The sequence below is a fragment of the Prunus mume genome, linkage group LG8 (genome assembly GCF_029339155.1).
Source record: "Prunus mume cultivar Tortuosa linkage group LG8, ASM2933915v1, whole genome shotgun sequence".
NCBI classification, from domain to species: Eukaryota; Viridiplantae; Streptophyta; class Magnoliopsida; order Rosales; family Rosaceae; genus Prunus; species Prunus mume.
In genome coordinates, this window is record NC_142705.1 from 20,516,822 (window position 1) to 20,532,488 (window position 15,667).

A 15,667-nucleotide genomic window follows, 5' to 3' on the forward strand; every position below is an offset into this window, starting at 1 on the left:
ACCCTCCCAAATCCTAAGGCCTTGCCTAGGCCCAAAAGGGCCCAGGCACCTTGACTTCACTAACTCCCTTCTCCAGGCTGCCCTTGCGAGCGGCAATAGCCACATCAAAGTCAAGACACCCCTGGAGGCCCACGAGTTGCTCCCTTGCCGAATCACTAAATCTCAAAGGCCCACTTATGGCACTTGATGTTCACGCCGACACAACCCAAAACAAAAAAAAAACCAAGATTGTTAGCCATCGGCAATAATAATTGGAAAGCTTGTTCTACAAGGCGTGAGTGATGCCTTGGCACCCCGTCATCATTTGACAAGCGATGCCTTGGCACCTGTCATCATGTGACAAGAGATGCCTTGGCACCTGTCATCATCCGGCGTGAGTGATGCCTTGGCACCCGTCATCATTTGACAAGCGATGCCTTGGCACCTGTCATCATGTGACAAGAGAGATGCCTTGGCACCTGTCATCATCGACATGAGTGATGCCTTGGCACCCGTCATCACCTTGGCACCTATCATCATCGAAGAAGCGTGCCTTGGCACCCGTCATCATTTGACATAGCGCTGCCTTGGCACCTGTCATCATCCGGCGAGCGATGCCTTGGCACCCGTCATCACCTTGGCACCTGCCATCAGGCCGGCGAGGCGATGCCTTCGGCACCCGTCATCATTTGACATAGCCGCGCTGCCTTGGCACCTGTCATCATCCGGCGAGGCGATGCCTTTGGCACCCGTCATCACCTTCGGCACCACGCCATCGGCCGGCGAGGCGATGCCTTGGCACCCGTCATCATTTGACGCCGCGCGCCGGTACCTGTCATCATCGGCGAGGCGATGCCTTCGGCACCGTCATCACCTTCGGCACCCCATCATCACCTTGGCACTGCCATCAGCCGAGGCGATGCCTTGGCACCTGTCATCACCTTGGCACCTGCCATCATCCGACGAGGGCGCGCCTTCGGCACCCCGTCATCATTCAGCACCATCGACACTACACTACTTGGAAGAAGACTAAGGTGTTGCTCGGTCAATGCATTGAAAATTGCAAGTCCTCAACCAAGGAGTACCTCCTTGCTTGAGAACTTGGGGGACTTCTGTTTATACCATATTTTACCAAGCAACTAGAAGCAACTCTAGGCAAAGCAAAGAGTCCCACATTGGAATATTACAAGAAGTGAAGGCTCCCCCTCACCTATAAAAGGAGACCACTCTCCCCTTAGAAAAGGATGCTTGGGCTGGGCTTGATCTTTAGTCATGACCTTCCTCTTTCTTACATTTAAGTTTGGGCCCAACCCCATGTACGAATGTAAATACACAACATTATAATAATGAGAATATACTTCTCCGTGGACGTAGCCCATTCATTAAGGGTGAACCACGTATATCTTGTCTTCTGTATGTTTATCGCTTGCTCCAATCCTCACACGCTTGGTGAAGGTCCTCACCTTCACTCTTCATCAATCACACCTCATCACTAAGTTGGCCTCAAAAGTGTTGAACCATTTTTGAGGCGTCAACAGTTAGTATTACAATAGGGGTTTATTATTAAAGAATTAGAATCCGAAGACTAAAAACCCAAGTCTATTATTTGTGCCCTTTCGCAAGGAACCCCATTAAGACTAGTATTTCCTTACCAAAAACAACATTGCAAACCAATTTAAAGCCTGTAACAACAATGTGAAATTTATTTCTTTTTCGTTTTTAAAAATTTTGCGGGCACTATTTTGGCTAAGTAGCACAACTGGCTAGCCACTATACAAACTATTTCAGTGGGATCATTTCATTTGATTACATTGGATTATTTAATCTAATTACACGGAATTAATTAATTTACTTACATGGGATTATTTCAAGTCGATTAAGGATGATACTTACTATATTTCTTACTTTTAAATAGAAGATAGAGAGATAGAATCAGCTCCAGCTTGATTCTATGAAGAAATCAATGATGCACGAATTCTCTAGTAACAGCCTCTACAAATTCCCAAACTTTCCAAATGATGGTGGAATTTTTCCTTCCAAAAGATTTATTATTATTTTAATTATTTTTTTAGGACATTTCCTATTAAGAGGGGCAATAGCATATTAAATTCACACACTACACAGATGCTATGACTCAAATCAAGGACCTTTCCTAGAGGGAGCATTTGCTCCAAGCCACTACACTAGTTGGTGTTTTGCAACCCCTGCTACAAATTAAGTTAGACACTATTTGTAATTTCCATGATGCAATTAAGTGGTTAGGCATTGACTTGACTTAAGTAATTGAATAAATTTGGAGTTTTGAGTTAGTTTGGATAACACTATATTGATTGACTTGATAGACAAAAACAAGCTGCACATTGAAAAGTACACAAATTAGATCACTTTTTCTTTTTTCTTTCTTCTTATTTCAATAATTTCTAATTTTATATTGGAGAAATTTTTTGAGGGTGCACTAAGTGGAACTGAATTTCTTTCTTTTTTTTTTTTTTTTTGGGTGCATTGGAGCAAATTCTAGCAAGACAATAGTACCTACTCGAATTTTGGCCAAATATTTCTTAATTTTCTTCCCACGCAACTGTTAACCTAGACTAGACTTGAGAATTGAGATGGTGATTTGCCTTCCTATGCACACCAGACTCTTCCTCACCATTGTCTTGCAGTTGTTGACTTGACTTGACTTGACTTGAGATGGTTGGTAACGGTGCCTTTCCGTGTCCACTCAACCTTTTAAATTTGCCTTCCATCTAAAGCCGGGCACAAGCTATAATTATCTTCTTGCAAATATGGACCTTGACTGAATTGAAACATATGTCTATATTTATTGTACGTATATATTTATTGATACTTATATAGTAAAATATTAATCTTCCACCAATCACATATTAAAAATAAGATAAATTAAGTTACAGAGACAGAATCAGCTCTAGCTTGATTCTATTAAGAAATCAATCGAAGTGAGAGAATACGGCAAGATTGCAACCTCCACATCCTCACCATCCTTACCAGCCTTTTCAAGTGGAATCCGGTTCGGTATCACCTGCATTTAATTTAAAACCAAAGTAAAAAGATATTGGATAGAAAACATGGTCCAAAGCATTGTTATGTTCAACACTATCAATATTGGTTCATCATTGTTCCCACAAATTTAATCTTTTAGAGGATATGGGCCAATTACTTTACTTTATTTTTTTTATTTTTTTGGACTTTTCACGTATAAGTCTATTATTACTTTATACTCTAGAGAAAAACACCCCACTATACTATACTTTCAAATAGAAAAATAGTAAGAACCATTTAGAAGATGACAAGTGGCTAGCTTCCAATTGGGCTCTCTAATTGTTTTTGTACTAATTTACTATATATTTTTTTTCTTCATATCCTCATACTCATCCTCACTTTTGAGCCTCTTTCCACAACCAGAGAGGTCTTTACATGAATTTTACATAAGTTGACAGATTAGGGTTGCATTGACACTCTAACCTATGCTTAGATGCTTTTAAGTCACCATTATCCTAAAAATTTAAAATATGTGATAATGGTCCACTATTCTTTTATATTTCAACAGTTCATGATTGAATAAGTCAAGATAAACTAGTATAGACACACAGCATCTCCAAGTATATACAAAAGCAATGTAGGAATATGAAAATGTTAAAGGATACAAGTTGACTCAGATACCTTCTTTGGATCATTAAAGGAATTCCCATCCATCGGGTTGTTTGACGTGAGCACAGTCTTGGTCGACTCAGACAGATTAATGGAATTCAGCTCCAACCCGTCCACAACAATCTTGAGATTCACTGCGTCTGTTCCGAAGTTCACAATCTACAGAAAGAAATAATCATCACAAAGTAATAAGATGTCACAGAATATGACATGAACCATATTGGTAGAAACTGTTGAACGAAGCTGCATGAATTTGGAATGAAGTCATAGTTCAAAAAGAAACCTAAACATAAAAATAGTTCAGACCAGATACTGAGAACAAAACACAATCTCAATTAAGCATCACCAAGCATAAAACTGACTGAGATAATGTACTAGCACAAACAAAAACCTTGATTCTTAGGTAACTATTCTCATTTTCTGAATTTTTCCAAGAAATTGCAGATGCAAGAAGTTGCTCCACTTGATTGGTAGACGAATTTGTTTGGAGTGTTGCATTGAAAACAGTTGCTCCACTTGACTCGTTAAAAAGACTTTGCATCCAGTAGCTAGGAGTCCCATAGAGATGCGAGGAGTTAAAGACAATTGCAGAGAATTTCGAGCTTGATGACAGAGAAGTTTTCAGTTTTAGTAATAACTACACAACAATGATCCCCTCTTGAAAACCTAATAAATAAAAATTGCATTGGAGAAAAAAAAAAAAAAGAGATGAGAAAAGTATACTTCCTGCCATTGTCATTTGCAAAGAGTGGTGCATAACTTGCCATCTCAACAACATCACTGCATTTGATAAGAATAAACAATGAAAGTAGTCAGCAGCTGCCCGTCTTTACGAGTATATAAATCTTTTGGTAAAAACTAGGTGTAAAGATTACTACCCTAGAATCCCGATGTACATCTGTGATCTATTACCATTTATCATTTTTTATTTCAGTTTAATACTACCTCTATAGGTGGGGAATATGAGAAGCCTTCAACTCCATAGAAAACAGATGTGCAGCTGGTCACACAAGGAAATATGGCAACACACAATATGGATTTGTAGCAAACAAAAGTGCAGGAAATGCTATGCATTTCTTTTGCAAGGAGAAATACTGTATTTACAAATATATAATAAAGAAGTTAGATCTTTAATTATGTGTAGACATATCTATATAAGATAGCAAACTACGCATTTTTTTCCTGCTGGAACTTTGAAGAAAAATAATTTCTGTAAAGAAAACATTGTAAGCATTCTGGAAAATATTACAGGAAACAAATTCTAGAAATGCTAGAACAAACCAGTTTTTCTCCAGCCCAATAAGAAATCCAGCTTCACCTAGTGCTGCTAGAAGACTTCCTGTTGTGACGGCATACTCACTCACAAAAGCCTGAATCATATTGAATGTTAAGAAAATTAATAGAATCCATTCAGAGCAGATTGAATCATAAGAAGGCACATTACCCTACCTTGGGACCACTACGTGATGTATGATCGAAATGATGAGCCATAGAAAACATGTTTTTGGCATCATCTGCATAGAACTTTACATGAAAACATGTCATTCCATGTTACCAAATCAATGATCCGACGAATTGAATGGTAAAAAAAATTCATTAGCAAGTGTAATACAAGTGGTGGTGCTATGAAATTTACATGAAAATCAAACAAATCAGCTGGATGATCCAACTTTTGAGAAGATCCGTCACAGTTTGAAATTATTTTGATGTCTGGATAGGCGTGTTTTATAGCACTATAGAACTTAAGGTAATTTCCTGGTCAAGAAAAAGAGGAAAAGCATAAGCGTCATTGAGAATATAAAATCCTCTATTATATATATTACATTGAATCACAAAATCTAAAATTCAAGGTCCCTGCATCCTCTGCCAATTGCTTATGTGTTGGATGTGCAATTTTAACATGTGTTAGGCTGGCCAGATGATTCGCTTAACTTGAACACATTTGAGAGTGTGTGTTAATAATATAAAAATTCCACATGGGTTTTATATTCTAACCAGTGCATCACAACATGTAAAATGTAGGCTCTCTCCACTACCAAGTAAGAGCAATCCTTAAATATCTATATTGCAATTAAGAATTTTGCAACCATGGGCTTGTAAGTTTATTTGGAGGAAATAACAGGTTACGAAACTAGGGTTCAATTCAGTTGACTGATTACTGAGAAAATCAATAAGGCTTGTCTCCCAAATTTACAAGTAGATCCTATGTCTGTTGCATTGAAATCAGTGTGGAAATTGTCCTTTAGAATTCTACTCATTCGAGAATTTCGGAAGTGAAGCGGAAAAATGTCACTGGTTGGAAAATAAGGGTTTTCAAGAATCTACTTCTTTTAAGGAATAAAAGACAATGAAGCAGACCGGGTTCACCATTTGATTCACAAAAAATTAAGGAATTGCAAGTTTGCCTTTTCAGAGAAAGGATTGTGGCAGAAGAACTGAAGTTATTGTGGAAAAAAATTCAGATCTTAATCAGAGTTATTTCCCGAAGCATATTTGCAAAGTTGCAATTGTTTTAAGGATAAAAGAGTGAAAACTGCACTAAATTGTAAGGACATTCATATAAACAGATTACGTTATGCATGACTTTGCATGCAGAAAGTCATCCTACATCCCATATGTGTAAAACTCAATCCGTTCCATCTAACAAACTAAAGAGCAAACAAAAAGCATGAACTAGAAAATATACAAACCTCGGTAGTTCTTTTTTTCGCAATCCTCATTCCCAATACCAACATATCTCAAGTCAAAGGGTTCTGGGTGTCCCATTGCAGCACGGAGAGAACCCCAGGTAGAATTAGGATTGCCTCTAGCAAACTCAAGACCATCAAGAGCTTCCTGTAAACAAGAAAACGTGAAAGTTAAACCATAAGTTTGAGATTTACTAACACATAACAGGTTTGCTAACACGATTTAGAATTAAGTATCAAAATTTATCTTATATAGGACACCAAAACTTCATCTTATCCACAGTTCTTCTCATCTATGTTCAAATTGCATTAGACAGACATATAGCATTCATACTTATAATGTTAATGAGTCGATACAAGTTCTCATATCACATTGGGAGTTCAATGCAAAGTTTTCCTAGTGGCAGCCAATACACCACATTAACACATATTTCACATAATGTAAATGCTTTTACTGCATTTTGTCGCTATGTTTTAGTGTTTTTCAATGAGTGACAACACCTTATGTCACCTGCAGCTCTGCCCTTCCCTCACCACAGCAACCCCACTTGTATGAACATCCTTTGGTGGGAACTCAAATGAAGCTAGGCTTGGAGATAATGAAACCATTTGACCGGAAAAAGAAGGCAAAATCTAAATTTGATCTCCTAAAACCATATTTGCAAAGATGTTTCATACACCAAAGCACATAAAGCCACAGATTTATAAAGATGAAGCATATTTTGGAAAGCCTAAATGTCACTTGCATATATTTGATTAGAAGATAATTAATGGTTTGCTACATCCATTTGGTATCAGTTACTGATTAGCTAATGAGAAATGGTCAGCAATGCAGACATACCTGTACAAATGGTAAGACACTGGAAGTATCAACTTCATCATTGCGACTGATTCCTATGAAATTCATACAGTCAGTATTGGCAAAGGTGAACGTGATCATTGAAAAGATAAAGGAAGCGCTAAGAAAATGTGAAGTACCGTTATTAAATACCCATATTGGCAATGTACCAAGGTCCTCTGCTAGCTGCATAAATAAAGTTTTCAAAAACTGGCACCGACAGAAGCAGGATTTTAAAGGAAACTCCAAGCATTCTTGAATGACAGAACTATAAAAGATACCTACTTGGAGAAACTCAAAATAACCAAGTCCGTCGTCAGTCCAGTACATCCAAACATCAGCAAAGTGTCCAGGTCTCTCTTCCCAGGGTCCAATTGTTTCTTTCCAACGAAATGCATTTCGTAGCCATTCACCTTCGACGAAAGTGCCGCCTAATGCAACACAATAGAAAGAAAAAAAAAAGAATTTTTGAATTATGAGGAAACAATATAATAGCTCTGCTGTATTGACCATATTAGAACATGTATCATCTCCTATCACAAAATCAAGCATTTTTAGCATTGTTTGGCATTTAAAAAGAGTCCCAAGTTATTTTTGTCAAATGGTCAGGCGATCAAGCCAGCAAGGTTACCCGAAAAAAAAATTCAATAGTATATAATATCCAAAAGATAAAAATGAAAAGAATTTCAGAGAAAACAGTGGATGTAGTTCATATCTGCAGGTAAAACTGATAGCAGCCAAAGAAGGACAAGGTTACTTTTATTTAAGCTTGTTTAATAAAGATCTGCATCTTTGTAAAGAAACAGGATTTTTTTTTTTTTTCCCCATTAAGATTTCAATCATTTTGCTTACAAAGTTTCTGTGAAGCCTGCTTTTCGCTCTGAGGCTTGAGAAAATTAGTAAGTACCATAGAACATTGGTATATATATAGCGGACAGCAGGCAAATATAAACAACAACAAACCATGATGAGATAATACAGTAAAAGCATATGAAATATATGAACCTCCACAATAATAATTCAAAGCTAGAATCTTCCGTTATCAAGCCCCCACAAATGAGGTGTCACTCAATCCAAGCCACATGGACAACATATATTGGGTGATGTGAGAGGAAGCGTGGCTGTTGGGCCCAACATGTAGATAACATGCTCTAAGACCATGTTATAACGTGAACATCCAACCCAAAACCGAATGGCAATGAGTTGAGATGCCCAAGATCTTTCAAACTATTATGCAAGACTTTAATTCCTGATGTGGGATTCACACTCATAAACAAAGAGTTGATCTTATATACTAAAACAAGATCTATAGAATATATATATGTGGCCTAAAGATAGGAGAATGATTATAGAATATATATATTATCAAGAAAAGAAAAAGAAATTGTTAAGAGAGATAAAAATAAAAATTTAAAAATGTTTAGAAATAAGAATAATTTGACACAAATAATTTTTAAAAACATTAGGGGCCACCTTGAGCAAGGGCACATGCCCACGGGGCCAAGGTGGCCACAGACCGGCTTGCATAGTTCAGCATCCATATATTTTAGCTGAGAGTTATATATGAGAAGCTCAAGTTTAGTAACTGTCTCAAATGAAGACAAGTAAATCCAAATTTACCTGGAAATCTCATAAATTGAGGTTTTAAATCTTCCAATATTTCAGCAAGGTCCTTCCGAAATCCATGTCCCTGATCCAAAATAATAGTTTCATTGAGTAAAAAGACAAATATGGTATGCATGTAGCAAAGCATTTCAACAAGTCAAGTCATAGCAACTAGACTACTACAGCTTTCCAATTAGAAAATACCCCGGATAAAGAAAAGATCCCTAAGGACTATCAATCCAAACATGGAGAAACTTTCTATCAATATTAATGGCAGTAACAGAATTGCAAAGTAGAAATGATGACAGATTCAAGGTAGATTTTGTTGTGATCCTGAAGAAATTATATTTTCTATAGCGCTTACTACAATGTCATATATTTTCCAATGGTTAGGTTCATAATTCACATTTGAAGAATAAACAGAAGCTAAAATAATACAGCTGTTAGATATATGCTCAGATGACTTGCTGAAAGTGTGGATGTCAGATCCCAGGGACAGTACAAGTTTGTTATTATGTTTTCCGTCTAATACATCAAACCATGCATTCTTCATTTTGAGAAATTTTCATCAATGAAAGTATGAGGTGTTTGTTACATCCTCAAATGTGACATATTATGTATAATTCTCTCTCAGTTACATGCCTACACAAACAGGAAAAAAACTGGTTTGTAAATGAAGTCCAAGGAAAAGTACACTATGGAGATGATATGCAACCAAGAAAAACTATATCTGAGGAAAAGATGTTCTAGACCCTTATATAACAGATAGGTGGTCTAAAAGCATAATGCATCCTTCATGGTAATACTCCACCCCTAGTATGAACTTCACATTAATCAGCTTTCATATTAATGTCTTTCAAAAGACTATAAAATCTAGAAGTTCAAAACAGAACATTATACTTGTAACAATCTTGTGAAACACGGGTGAGACGATTAAACACATCCAAATATTAATGACATAATCTCACGTCACGAGAATGAGTGAATTTGTGGAGAAAAATGGTACCTTATATGTATCCAGGGGCATGACTGACACTTGATCAAACCATATAAACCCTTTTCTGGTTGTTGTCAATTGCAGTCTTGAATTAGGATTTGTTCCTTGGGCATCCAACATAACTTTGAATGTTGTCCAGTTTGAAACTTCTGAACCAGAAGCTCTGCAAAGGCAATGAAATGTACTGTCAGACTCTTAAATGGAGATAAAACTGTCAGTAAGGAACTGCTGATTACAAAATATCAGCAGAACAGAGGATGCTCACATAATGCTCGCAGCAGCAAGTTTCTGCAACCCATCTGAGCCCGTCAATGATACGGACACATTGATCGATCCAGATGAGCGGACATAAAGAACAACACTGTAGTTCTTCCCTTTTTCAATATTCTGGACAAAACACAGGTAAGAAACCAGTAGCAAAGAGCCAGAAAGAAAAATGTAGTAAATACTTACACATGTGTGTGTGTGCAGTTTTGTTGTTCCTGTTCTCGTGCTGCGTGCGTATGCATGCACACAAACACACACACACACACACACATATATATATATATATATATAGAGAGAGAGAGAGAGAGAGAGAGAGAGAGAGAGAGAGCAATGTTCTCTTGTCAGACAAATACTTATGTTGCAAACTGTGACTTTGGAACATAAGCATTTAGAATGAACCAATTAGATGATAGTTGAAGGGTTCATACCATGCCCCAGAACCCAGGATTATAAATTCCTACACCATCATCAGGGCAGCTATTGGCACCTTGGCTATCACATAGCACCTCCATTCGGAGTGCAACCTTGTTGCGGTCAAAGAATGAAGAACGGTCCGTTGACACTATCAAAGATGACTCAGTCCCAATTATTGACCAAGGATCAATGTTGGAAGGAACGTTAGGGCCCCCAGCTTCAAAACCTGTGGGAAAACGTTATTAAGAAGCCTCAGCTCTAAACATTCAGTCAAAATTACGAGCCAAAAGCTAACTATAACATTTTATATTTAGCAATACAGTGAATTCCACATTTCATATGATTCCGAAGAGAACTTTTTAACCATGCACTGATAATCTGAAGTCATTCAACCTGTTGTTGAACTTAAAACTGACAAGACAGAAAAGAAATCAAAGGAAAAAAAAAAAAAAAAAAAGAGGGATCTGGTTGTGCATATTAAATGCAGAGAGTAAGATGGAAATCAGTGTCACAAAAAAGTAGAATATTTCTCCATTTTGTACTCAACCACACTTGCACAAGCAGGTAGCACATTAACTCAAATACAACAACTTTGCTTAAATAAATAAAAACATTCATAGGATAATCCTAAACATCTCAATGAAGAGTTAATCCAACAGTAAAATGTTTCAGGAAGACACCAAACCCTCCACTTCCAAAATATAAGAACAGAAAAAATGGTGTCTGCCAGCTTGACTCGTACTAAATATATCAGATTTGAAAAGAAACTCTGAAAATGTAATGACAACAGAAAGGCATTCAAACAGTTCCTTCAATGGTTCTCACACACATGAATTTTGAACTTTGTTGTCAGAATGCGAATCTGGACCACACATTCAAGCACGAATTATTCTGAAGTGGTCTAGCTTCACAATCTAGCAACATAATAAGCATCTTATGTTGCCAAACAATCTGGCAAGAGAATATTTTCCTATATGTTATTTTCACTTTTTGTATTAGCTGGAATTCAGAGAGTAAGAGAAGTACCTCTATTGCTTACAAGCTCAGCCCATAGCCCGCCAGCACCGGCATGGTTAATCTCCTGCAGTGAACAAGCATTTGAGAGAATGCATATACCTCAAAATTAATAGCATCTTAAATGAAACCGCAATGTTAGTAATATAATGAGACAGGCATGTTTAAGCGACGGAAGGTTTATAATTGCCACATAAATCAGGATATATCCGCACATAAAATAAAATAAAATAAGAAAACAAATGAAAAGAGATTTTTAAAATTGTAAGAATTAAAGTAATAGCTAATAAGCTAAGATTATAGAAGTAACCAAAAGCAGTTGGAACTGAACAACAATTCACCATTCCAAGCCAACACACTAACCTCAAAGAAAATTCCAAACAGTGTATCAGATATTGGCCGTCCCGATGCTTCAGAAGCATCCACCAGCAGCTTTGCAGTCTGGTTCGTATCAACTCCAATAGCAAAAGATTGATACACAAAGCAAACCAAGACATATAGCAGAAGAACAACATGAGGAGACTTGCAAGAGCCCATTGCTCAGTTACCACACCCAATACTTCCACAGCTAAAAAAGCATAGACAAAGGAGATACTCAGTTACATTCTGATCAATTAAACAGAAAAAGAACAAGGTAACACAAACAATGCAAAATGGTCTCTCAGTTAATGAGTGATCGCCAAAATATAGAAATTCCATAAACACTTTCTCACAATGACTTTTTGGTTCAATCAAACTGATAGATGTGTGGTAATATTATGAAAGACCCACAAATAATTAAGAACAATTACATAACTACAAAGTTGAAAGCAAGTCTCTATTGAATTTAAAATTGATATAAAAAGATAAAGAGAAAAAACCCAATTCCACAAAGCAGAAGAGAATACCCAGAAAGATGGTGATTTTCAGCAACGCTCAGATAAGAGTGCATTATTAAGTTCTCATCCATTTAGTATAAAATTCAGTTCAGAAACTCTTGAGTCTTGGGTCTTGAGTCGTCTCTCTCTTCTCTCATCCGGGGCTTTTACCTTGCTTTCAAGTCAACAAAACAGACCGTGGATTACAAGCAAGACCAAACATATCGAGAAATTCTACAGTGGGTGAGTTATGGTAAATGATTTGTAAGAACTGGAAACAATTGTTTGCCATGAGGCCAGTGGGGTTATTCTTTATGAGTATAAGCTAAGCTTCAAATTTTCACCATCAAAATACAAATATTCATGTATTTTCAGGATTTAAAATTTTTTTTCCTCCAATTGTGCAGACTCATAATTTGATTAACTTTTAATTATTTTTCTTGTTAACTTTTCTTAACATTATTTTTGTTTCAGTATTCGTGATTTAATTTTCTAAATTTTAACCTAAAAAAATTAAAATTTCAAAACATAATAGAATTTCACTTTTAAAAAAACAAAAAAAGACAGCATAACATTTATTTTCAAGTAGCCGTTGGCCATCAATTTCAAACATGGGAATCTGCTTTTCCCACTTGTCCATCAATTTCAACGGGCCCAGCATCAATTGCCCATCATGTGGGCTTCCAGCATTCAATAAAAAAAAAAAACAAATTTAAGCAGATTTTGGGTCCATGAATTTATCAGTCCAGCATAAATCAGATTGGAATTCCAGTTCAGTTTTGAGATTTCTCAAATTTTCACATCTCAAAATACATGGGTTGAAGAAGCTTTTGGAGACTAAACTCAAAATTTGAGTTTCCACTCATAGGGTTGGAGATGGTCTGAATGTTCTTTTCTGTAGGGTATTTTAAATCATATCATTTACTACTGAAAGCCAATAAATTTTCTCCTTTATTTTCTCCCATTCCATAGTTTTGTTGTCAAACTTGAACTTTTTTTAATTTTATTTTTAATCATAGTAATGATTTGTTATTGTGTCTTGCACAAATATCTACAAAAGATTATGAGTTAATTTGGAGTGCTTAGTAGGAATAAATATGATTTTGTATTATTTTTAGTAAATTGTAGGGACAATTGATTCGGACTTCTCTCATTGATGTATTAATTCCAGCTATAGTGTTATTTTAATCAACCAAGCAAAAGCCATAAATACATACATCGATCTCGTTCATGCAATGTGAATGTAATTCAATTTAAAGTGCACTTACCAGACCAATAGTGTGAATGCATTAACGTAGGGCCCGCCCAACCATTAAAGTTCTATTCACAAAAGTTATGCCAGTGACCCTAAGCTTAGCCCATAAGCCCAAAATCTCCACAAGTATTCTTGTCCATTAATCTCAAGTCTCAAGTCAATTTTTGGTCACTTGCATATTGAAAATTAGTGGCCAACTTAATTTCTAGCAGTAACAGATGTATGATATGTTTTGGTCTTCTGTCTATGAATGTGTCAAACATGTTACAAGGATATAAAATCATTTAAATAGGAAAGAATCCGATCTTAAATTGAAATGTGCCAAAAATGAATACATGCTCTTCTTTTTAGCATACCAGCAACATCCCACTTCGAAAAGATAAGTCACTTTTGAAAAATAGGGGTTATTAAGATTCTAGAACATCAACTGTGGCACATTAAAATACCCTCTCTTTTTGTAATTACCCAACGCCTCCTTAAAATTCCGCACCCAATTGTTCTTAGAGGCCTTCTCAAAATCCCTGTATGTGAACACAAAAATCCTTTTAGGAACCTTGGCATTACCCTCTGCCATGGTAAACTGCAAAACTTGATTGTAAATCTTTGAAGCCTTTAAAGTGATTTCTTGAAAATGTACTTTTGGTGGAAAAAAGAGTCCAAGTCTTTAAAGTCAAGTTTCTAAGTGACAACGTGAAGTTTGGTTAAACGACACCCTTTATTTTCCTTGTTTGATTCATACTAGCTGTGTGTGTCAATTAGTTCTTTTTATTTTTCCTTTTTCCTTTAAAATTTTAAAAAGAGAAGTTGTGTCCCATGAATTAAGACCCATGTTCTTATTTTGAATTTGAATTTGAATTTTTTTTTAATATGAAAAAAATTAATTTACTATATTATCCTTATTTATTGAAAGTTCCAATACTTAATAAATTCTTTAATCAAGGACAATTTTTAATATTTTGAATGTTTCACTATTATCTACCTGTGCCTTTATATATATCGGTAAATATGTATTTTTTTGTAAGGAATTATGTAGTGGGAATTTTCTTTGGTAAATGATTTGTAACTTGTCTTGTTTGTAAGAACTTTGATAGACATCTCCAAACATTTATGCAGAGTATTTTAGATCATAAGTTTTGTAGAAAGCCAAATAACTTTGTTTCTTTTCTTTTCTGCATCTCATAGATTGCAGCCTTATGCAAAAGTCACAAATAATCCATTTAGTTTTACCTTGATGGCTAAGGAGACCATCTTTACAGACCAGCGTGTGCACCATCTCTTTAATAGATGTGAAGATAAATACAAAATGAAGGACACTTTGACTTCCTTGCTCCGAAACTTTAGGGATTAGATTCAGCACTCCTTCCTACTTAAGAATTTCGTGATCATCACTATAAATTATAATATGAGAAATTTTTAAGAGTAATCGTAATACCGCATGTAATATTAATTTATCTTATTTTTAATATGTGATTGGTGGAAGATTTATGCTTTACTATATAAGTATCAATAAATGTATATGTACAATAATAATATTGGGTTGGTAGACATATGTTTCAGTTAAGTCAAGATCCATATTTGCAAGAAGATAATCATAGTTTTTGCCCCGCCTTGGACGGGAGGCAAATTTAAAAGGTTGAGTGGACACAGGAAGGCACCGTTACCAACCATCTCAAGTCAAGTCAAGCCGAGTCAACAACTGCAAGACAATAGTGAGAAAGAGTCTAGTGTGCATTGGAAGGCAAATCACCATCTCAATTCTCAAGTCTAGTCTAGGTTAACAGTTGCGTGGAAAGAAAATTAGGAAATATTTGGCCAAAATTCGAGTAGGTACTATTGTCTTGCCAGAATTTGCTCCAATGCACAAAAAAAAAATTTAAAATAGAAATTCAGTTCCACATACTGCACCCTCGAAAAATTTCTCCAACATAAAATTTGAAATTATTGAAATAAGAAGAAAGAAAAAAGAAAAAGTGATTATATGATTGTATACTATTGATTAATGCGACTTGTTTTATCAAGTCAATCAATATAGTGTGATCAAACTAATCAAAACTCCAAATTTATTCAATTACTTAAGTCAAGTCC

The 15,667-nt window shown here is 35.9% G+C and overlaps 1 protein-coding gene across 3 annotated transcripts; it reads right to left on the minus strand.

Annotated features, from left to right (window-relative positions):
• Window positions 1–2,777: 2,777 nt before the first annotated feature.
• On the minus strand, window positions 2,778–12,499 carry LOC148915003 (alpha-L-arabinofuranosidase 1-like). 3 transcript variants are annotated; one of them, XM_089042845.1, is made up of 18 exons: window positions 12,358–12,499; window positions 11,834–12,038; window positions 11,483–11,537; window positions 10,471–10,682; window positions 10,041–10,162; window positions 9,785–9,938; window positions 8,794–8,863; window positions 7,459–7,604; window positions 7,314–7,359; window positions 7,177–7,229; window positions 6,339–6,483; window positions 5,285–5,403; window positions 5,098–5,172; window positions 4,930–5,018; window positions 4,372–4,428; window positions 4,040–4,196; window positions 3,661–3,807; window positions 2,778–3,019 (listed from the first exon to the last, which is right to left on the minus strand). In XM_089042845.1, the coding sequence occupies exons 2-18, from the start codon at window positions 12,005–12,007 to the stop codon at window positions 2,906–2,908; spliced, it is 1,935 nt and encodes a 644-aa protein (XP_088898971.1). In that variant the 5' UTR covers window positions 12,008–12,038; window positions 12,358–12,499; the 3' UTR covers window positions 2,778–2,905. The 3 variants fall into 3 exon arrangements, with proteins under 3 accessions (XP_088898971.1, XP_088898970.1, XP_088898969.1); XM_089042844.1 differs by having other exon boundaries at window positions 4,040–4,250; XM_089042843.1 differs by having other exon boundaries at window positions 4,040–4,250; window positions 7,314–7,604.
• Window positions 12,500–15,667: the final 3,168 nt, after the last annotated feature.

Excerpts from the sequence above, each read along its gene's own strand:
- LOC148915003 (XM_089042843.1), bottom strand. The coding sequence starts at position 12,007 with ATGGGCTCTTGCAAGTCTCCTCATGTTGTTCTTCTGCTATATGTCTTG. Across the intron at positions 10,683-11,482 it reads TGAGCTTGTAAGCAATAGAG|GTTTTGAAGCTGGGGGCCCT; the intron begins GTACTTCTCTTA and ends GTTTTCCCACAG. Across the intron at positions 8,864-9,784 it reads TGCCCCTGGATACATATAAG|GGACATGGATTTCGGAAGGA; the intron begins GTACCATTTTTC and ends ATTTTGGATCAG.